Below are 7636 nucleotides of genomic sequence, written 5' to 3'. Positions count from 1 at the left end.
TATATATATATATATATATATATATATACACAATATATATATATAGTATATATATATAACACAATATATATATAAAATGAAAAAAATGAAATATAAGCTAATAAAAGTGAAATGCAAATGTCAATGCGCAGATATATTCAAAAGTATATAAGATAGAAATGCAATAATAAGAATAGAAAAAGAGACAAGAATAGGGCAATTTAAACAATTTAAAATAGGAGAGTGTGTGAAAGAGAATGAAAGAGAGAGAGAGAGAATACGAATAATATTTGTAAATAAAATTCTCTTCTTAGCTTTGTACGTTGATATATGAATGCTGAAGAGAATAAATTCTATTCCATTCTCATATTAGAATCTTTAAATGACTTGGATATATCATAAAAATGGTGTATTATAGATATTATTGATTGATAGTTTGTGTTGTTGGTGCTGATTTACTCCTCTATATACTCTTACGATAGATTTTCTCCCTTAAACGCTCAAGCTCCGCGTCGGCATTAAACTCGTGTGTATACCGCATAGAAAGCGATGAGCAACGTGAGAGGAGCGCGACTTGGCCCCGTGATAGTAAAGGCGCAAGATCCAGCAATCGCGAAGGCCCGAAGTTGCTCTTCGAATTTCACAGGGATGGAAAGAGAGGAGGGGGGGAATGGAGAGAGGGTTAAGGCGGTTTTAATTATCGCTTAAGACACCCTCGTAGCGTTAACCCCGTACCGTACAGATACTGACGGAGGGCCGCCCCCTGAGGATATCGTTTGCAGTGCACGGTTACGAAGGAGCAATTCAGGGCTGGGGGATGAAGACGAGGGGGATTTCGGGAGTAAGGGAAAGGGGGAACGAGGACTGGGAACTTGTACGCTAACGTCGCACTCGATTCTCCTCGCTACATCGGGGGTGGAAGTTCGAAGCAACCACCAACCCTACCGAGCCGCGAGAACTTTGCCGCTACTAGCGTGGCCGTCTGCCAGATACTTCCTCGAGCGAATCACATGGAGGAGGAAAGGGTGGCTCGAGAGGGGCAGGGTTGTATCCCCGGGTTTTGCCGCTTATACGACGATTATTACGGACGTTTTCGTTGCCTTCGAGTTTCGTGAGCACTTCTAATTTGACATTATATATGGAAAACGTGATAGACTATCCCATCGACAATGTTATCTTAATGATAACAGCTATTTACAACTTCTTGACGTTATTTATTATGCATATCGAGAGTAATTCAGAGAAATATATCGAAGAATCAACTTTGACACTGTAAACTGAATATTATTGAATTTCATCGACATTTTCACCGAAGCTTTTTTGCAATCTACTATTTGTATATCATGAATATATTGCGACAATTAGAAAATATTTTTATAAAGAAATAGAAAAAGATATGTAAATCAGAATCTGGTCAAGCCATTCTTTTTTATCGAAAAATATTTTCACCCGTTGAGTGAGGTGATATTTTTTGCATAAGTTATTTGCAAGCTCTTAAAATGCTTATATTAGATGCATTATTAAATTGACGAACAATCTAATTTGAGATTAATATTTCCGCTTCAGTTTGCGATTGCGTTTTAAATCCTAAAACAAACCGAATCGTCGTAGAATTTATAAAATTGAAAAAAGTAATTTGCAAAACATTTGCATACTAATATTTTTAAGTATCAAGATCTACTTTGATAAAAAATGTAATTATTTCTCTTGATTTTTCAAGTGATATTTTTAATCTAACAAGATTATTTTTAAAAAAGATTTAAATTAAATTCTAAGAAATAGTATAAAACAATATCTCCACAAATAGTGTGATAATAAGTCAATGAATAAAAAGCAAATTCTTTATCATTCCATATATAACATATATGTATATGGAATATATAAATAAAATATAATAAATAAATAAATATAATACGCTAAACTCAATTAAAAACGAGAAAAATAAACCATTTTATGATTCCTTATCACCAACTGTATATGTATTAAAAAAATATATGGAATAGAATTGATTACGTAGAATATAACAGCCAATAACAGCATCAGTGTGTCACATGTCACATCGGGCCAGACTCTGGCTCGAGTTTCTCCAGGCGGAGAGGAGGTAGTCGTAGAATGACAGTGGCGTATCTCATGAGGGTGGTCGGCAACTGGCGTCGGGGCGCCCGTCGTCTTATCGGGCACCCCCTTGCCTGTAGCCTTCCTCCAACCCTCTTCATCCTCTCTTCGTTCTATCCCGTGTGTCTCCTCACCGTCCTTCCCCCTCACCTCGTCGTCGTAGCGAGCCCGGTGACGCCTCGACGCGCTCACCCAGAAACCGACGATAAGGTTCACTCGGCGACGCCTGCCTATATCGCCCGCTCGTTCACATACGCACACCGATACGTACACGCAAACACACATAGATACACACGCAGATACACGCGCGAGCGCATTTCGCGCGTAGGAATTGATATAAGAAACTCGGGGAAGGGGAGGAGGGTAGCGCCACGAAACCACAAATCGTGCGACGCGTTATCACGCATGCTGATATCGAATACATCGCCCCCTCTCCTTATCGGGAAGGATTTCTGGAAAGCATTAGCTTACTGAGCAATATCACGAACAGATTTGGAGAAGATAATGCTTATCGGTATTTTGACAAAAATTATGTAAATACTATCTACCTTGTGACTTTTTTATTAATCAACTTTCGATTAATTCGAAAGAAAATTTTTTGATAATTGCGAAAAGATACTTTGAATCTTTTTGAGATGGATTTTTTTTCTGTGGACAAATTTTCGGATGTTAGCGATATAGCATTTATTTATTATTACATATTATATTTTTGATATAATAACATTTAATATTCAATATTAAATCTTAGTAGACAAACTTTGAAATTCCAAAGATATAAGACTTGCTTTTAGTATTTAACTGTACAATAAATCTCTTTAATTCTATCCTCGAATGTTAATCCGTGAAAGAGGCTCTTAGCACGAAAATTATCGTAACTATACAACACGAATAAAATGATAAAAGAAGACTCGAGATTGCCCGTAATAGCCGTTCGCGCGAAAGACGTTGATAATAGTGCAGGATGCGTTTTATTATTACAGTAACCGAGCTCGAGGGTGGCGCGCACTCGGACGAGACGAATAGCGGTGGTGACAACAGCAACGCTGGCAGCGTGTCAGGCGGCGCCGATGACGACCAGGCGCGTCTTCGCCTAAAGAGGAAACTGCAAAGGAATCGCACGAGCTTCAGCAACGAGCAGATCGATGCTCTCGAGAAAGAGTTCGAAAGAACGCATTATCCGGACGTATTCGCCAGGGAAAGACTTGCCGGCAAGATCGGCCTACCGGAGGCACGAATACAGGTGACTATTCAGCATAGCATCCTTGATTACAAGAATGTTTAAATCCATTTTCACAATATGTGATTATCCAAAGATTAAAAGTTATCATCAAGAGATTCATCAATGAAATTCATTTATGAATGTCTTTTAATCTGTAGATAATCATATATTGTGAAAACGAGACTTAGAAACAGATATGTATTCAAAGAAAAAAATAGTATCAGCAACTAAATTAAAAGGAAATAGTATTTTATATTATGAAATTGTAATAAGAAACATAAAAAATTATATAAAGTGAGAAAACGTTTAATTAATTATTTGTGAATATAAATAATTTGTGATAAAATTTGTGAATATAAATAATTTGCGAAATAATAATTTAAGAAGAATGAAAAATAATTTAGTTGGGAAAAAAATCTTATTGATGTAAAAAGTATGTCATCACTATAATAAGAAAACATACAATAATATAACGTTTAATATATAATATATATAATTGTAATAAATACAATGAGAATGGAGAGTATGAGAAAATAGTCATGTAATAATCTATAAATATGTCTACGAAATATTATTAATATAAAAGTCGGTCAATATCATTAATGAAGAAATATAACATTAATCGTTTGTAGCAAATACGTACGATGACTAGAGTACGGAAAAAATGGTAACGTAAAATGGTTTGATTAATAAAAAATATTATTTTTGGATGTGGATCATAGGATGTCATTACGGCATAACTTGGCATGACTTAAAAGTAAAAGAAAATTATTTATTTAAAGTTTAAACTGAAAGAATACATTTATGCTAATTTACTGCATGAAGTCTATATAATACTGAAATAGCAATATTATATAATTATATATTATAGAATTTTGCTATTTCAGTACTATTTAATAGTTACATATAACAACTAATGAAATGATATCCAATATTAATATCTAACGTTGGTGCTCCAACATTTACTACCATGATTATACTTTGACAATTTTTAGTACTTTCATTCTCATGCTTTTATAAGCCTAATTACGGGGATACTGAAGCGACAGTCAAATTTGATAAATGTCGATAATATAGACTTTTTAATTCCAAATTAAAAATCGATAATAGCGAAATTTTGAACTCATTTTCTTATCTTATCATTCTATCTCACTCAAATATGTATTTCTGATTTAAATTTAATATATTCTAGCGCCATCTCTTACAAGATCGAGCATCTATTACTAGACACAATTACTGCTCTGCATTTCACGTGCATATGTGCATGAAAGCATTTTAATTTAAATTCTTTTTTTATAGATTTTTTATCTTAATTTTATTAATATAGTGTTCTTCTTTCATGTATTCCGCATTGTTTCGTTTCACATATATGACTTACAATTAGAGAATTTTTTATTGCTCAAATATTGTTGTGAGTTGATATCTGTATTAGTACTAATGCAAATATAAATAATATTAAATGTAAATTTTTTATATTTATTCTTAGCATAAAATTGTCAGTTCCCATTATTTCCCAACATGTCTACTTTTGTATATGTATAAGATTTTTACGATTATTCTGTAAAGACAATTTGAAAATAACCAAGCAAAATATAAATGTCAGTAATTCGCTTCAGCATCCCCTTGACTCTTCACTAATGTGAAATTTTCAATCTAGATTCCAAAATATGAGAGAAATATTGAGATTCACAACAGATTTTTTATTGTTTCAGACTATATAAAAATCTGAAAAAAAATTTTTGTATATTTGTGAACCAATGAGACAACAAATTTTTACTTTAATAGAAGCCGGATTGTATTTTACTTATTTTGTTTATGAATCTTTACATGCTCATTAAAATTAGCATCAAAAAGAATAGGAAAAAAATCAAATTTTTTATTCGTACAAAATCTATTTTCTTAAAATTCACAATAAAAAATCGAATGTGCCTTAAAAGTATTGCTGGTGGGTTACATTACGGAGGTATTATTATTGCAAAATTATATTTTATTTTCTCTGAATGTAGGATCGAAAAAACTATCGAATAAATGACGAGAACAGTCTGATAATTTAAGAAAATTAGTAATTATTATAATATATAATATATAATATATATCAAGGTTATTAAAAAAAACAAAAATCGTAATCGTTTAATGATTTTAGTGAAGTTAAAACTGTTTATTGAAATATTATAATTAAGTATGAATTTCATTATTAAAAGATTTTAGCCTATTTATGCGAAGGTTTCAATTATTCTAAACATCAAATTAATCATCGTTTTTAAAGGCACAGTAAATTTTTTAGATATTTTACCAGCAATTTATAAATATTTTGTTATTTGTTATTGTTTCAATTCGGTATAAAAACCCACTATGTATTTTTAATTCTTAAAACTGCTAATTACAACTTGTGATTATAGCTATGTAAAAAAACAGAACAGTGGTTGACAGAACTGTTCCAGTGGTTTTCTGAAGAAAAACTATTTTTTGTAACTGTAATTTTATTATTTTAATTTATTTATTTCTAATTATAATTATTTCTAATTAATGTTGATTTCTTATCATTCTTATTGAAACGTCGATGTTTAATTTTATATTGTCCTACGCGTATATACAGGTCACGACCAAGATCGAAGATCTCGATGATGTTCTTAATTAACATAGCGTTGACACATTATGTGATTAAAAGATCTTCGCAGGCAGTAACGCGTTTTCGCGACGAATCATTTCATCCACGACTGTTAGCCGATACGAAAGTTATCCGTAGCCTAGTGATTGACCTGTATCTTCGTCTGTCTTCTCGTTCACTAACTCAGGTCTGGTTTTCGAATCGGCGGGCCAAGTGGCGGCGCGAGGAGAAATTGCGCACGCAACGGAGGGATAATCCACCACCGCCATCGCAGCAGCAGCAGCAACAGCAACAACAGCAACAACAACACACTGCCGGCGTGAGTCTAGTGGGTGCTGGCCATCCGACGCCGCCGCCACCTTCGGGGATACTCGGGGGCCAGCCGCCTCCGCAAGCACCACCCTCACCACCTAGAATACATCATGGATTTGCGCCCACCGCTGTGTACCCTGGAATACCCAGCATGCCTGATTCGTACAGGTGAGAACGCAAAAATTTGATGTTCATCCTTTAAAAGTTTTTCCCTAAACTATTCGAGATGGATCCGGTACTTGGATCTGCGATCAATTGTCTAATGGTTACTTTTATCATTCAATCTATTTTATTTAAGTGAATTACACATAATATTTAATAATTCAAACTCTGTATAATTTTGACATAATAAAAAAAACTTTCACACTACAATTAGAAAAATAATAATTAAAAAATTGAAGAAATATAACACATAAACTATCATAAAATACAAAGGAAGTAAGAAAAATAAATACGTTGCGTGAACTAAGAAAATAATAATGTTAACTATGTGTAGTAAATATGATAAAATAAAATAAAAATAATAATGTAGAATAGACTTATTAATGAAATACGAAAGTTATTCCAAAAGTATAATGAGCAACAATTTTTTATAAATTAAGATTTATAAACAATACAACATAACACCTATTACCGCAATTGTTTAAGAATGTAAAATGAACAGCGCACTACGTGATAAAATGGTCCCATCATCAAGACATATTGATTCGAGCAAAACGTGTTGCTTTTTGCATTTCATAAAGAATTATTTTTGACAAAGGAAAAAACGGCTAGGATCATGTGAATGTAACAATTATGAAATCACTTCCCTTGACAGCCCAATGACGTCGATGCCGAGTTTCACGATGTCGGGCGCCAGTCAACAGAATCAACACACGACGAGTAGCATGTCCTCGCTATCCACCGGGGGTGGCATGAGTCCAATGGGTATGACCGTGGGTATGACCGTCGGACCGAGTCCTGGCGCGTGCCTCCAACAACGGGACAATGGCTATTCCTGCGGAGTCGCGAGACCACCAAGCTACGAGCCCCTTCACCTTGGTTACGGCGCTAGGCCAACCTGCAGCCCTACGCAGCCCTATCACGCGGCGAGCCTCAATCAGTACAATCAAAACGCCAGCTCGACCGGTGAGTGTCTACCGCACTCACTGCATTCGCTGCTTGCACTCTAGCCGATGGACTACTACTACGGCTACCATGGATAACACGCTATCGAGCCCGCCGGTAATGGATTATACACGCTTCTGTCACTCCTTTATCACCCTAAATGTCTCATCCCCGATCGAACGGTTTCGATCGTTTCAATCTTCCTTTTTTGCTCCTTACCTGAACATCCAGTACAAATGTGATCTAGCTTCATATCCATACATTACCTGCATCGCATACATCAGCCGCCTGAGCGC

The 7636-nt window shown here is 34.6% G+C and overlaps 1 protein-coding gene across 1 annotated transcript in view; it reads left to right on the top strand.

Annotated features, from left to right (window-relative positions):
- The window catches only part of LOC105627368 (paired box protein Pax-6-like), a 91001-nt gene that overhangs the window by 81538 nt on the left and 1827 nt on the right, over positions 1–7636 (top strand). Inside the window, exons 6-8 of the mRNA XM_012208652.1 lie at positions 3075–3334; positions 6109–6401; positions 7051–7361. Of these exons, the coding sequence (XP_012064042.1) occupies positions 3075–3334; positions 6109–6401; positions 7051–7361 (864 nt within the window). The remainder of the gene's footprint in view (positions 1–3074; positions 3335–6108; positions 6402–7050; positions 7362–7636) is intronic.

The sequence above is a fragment of the Atta cephalotes genome (assembly GCF_000143395.1).
Source record: "Atta cephalotes unplaced genomic scaffold scaffold00008, whole genome shotgun sequence".
Classification (NCBI taxonomy): domain Eukaryota; kingdom Metazoa; phylum Arthropoda; class Insecta; order Hymenoptera; family Formicidae; genus Atta; species Atta cephalotes.
The sequence above is the reverse complement of the archived record's forward strand: the minus strand, read 5'-3'. Positions and strand labels throughout refer to the sequence as shown.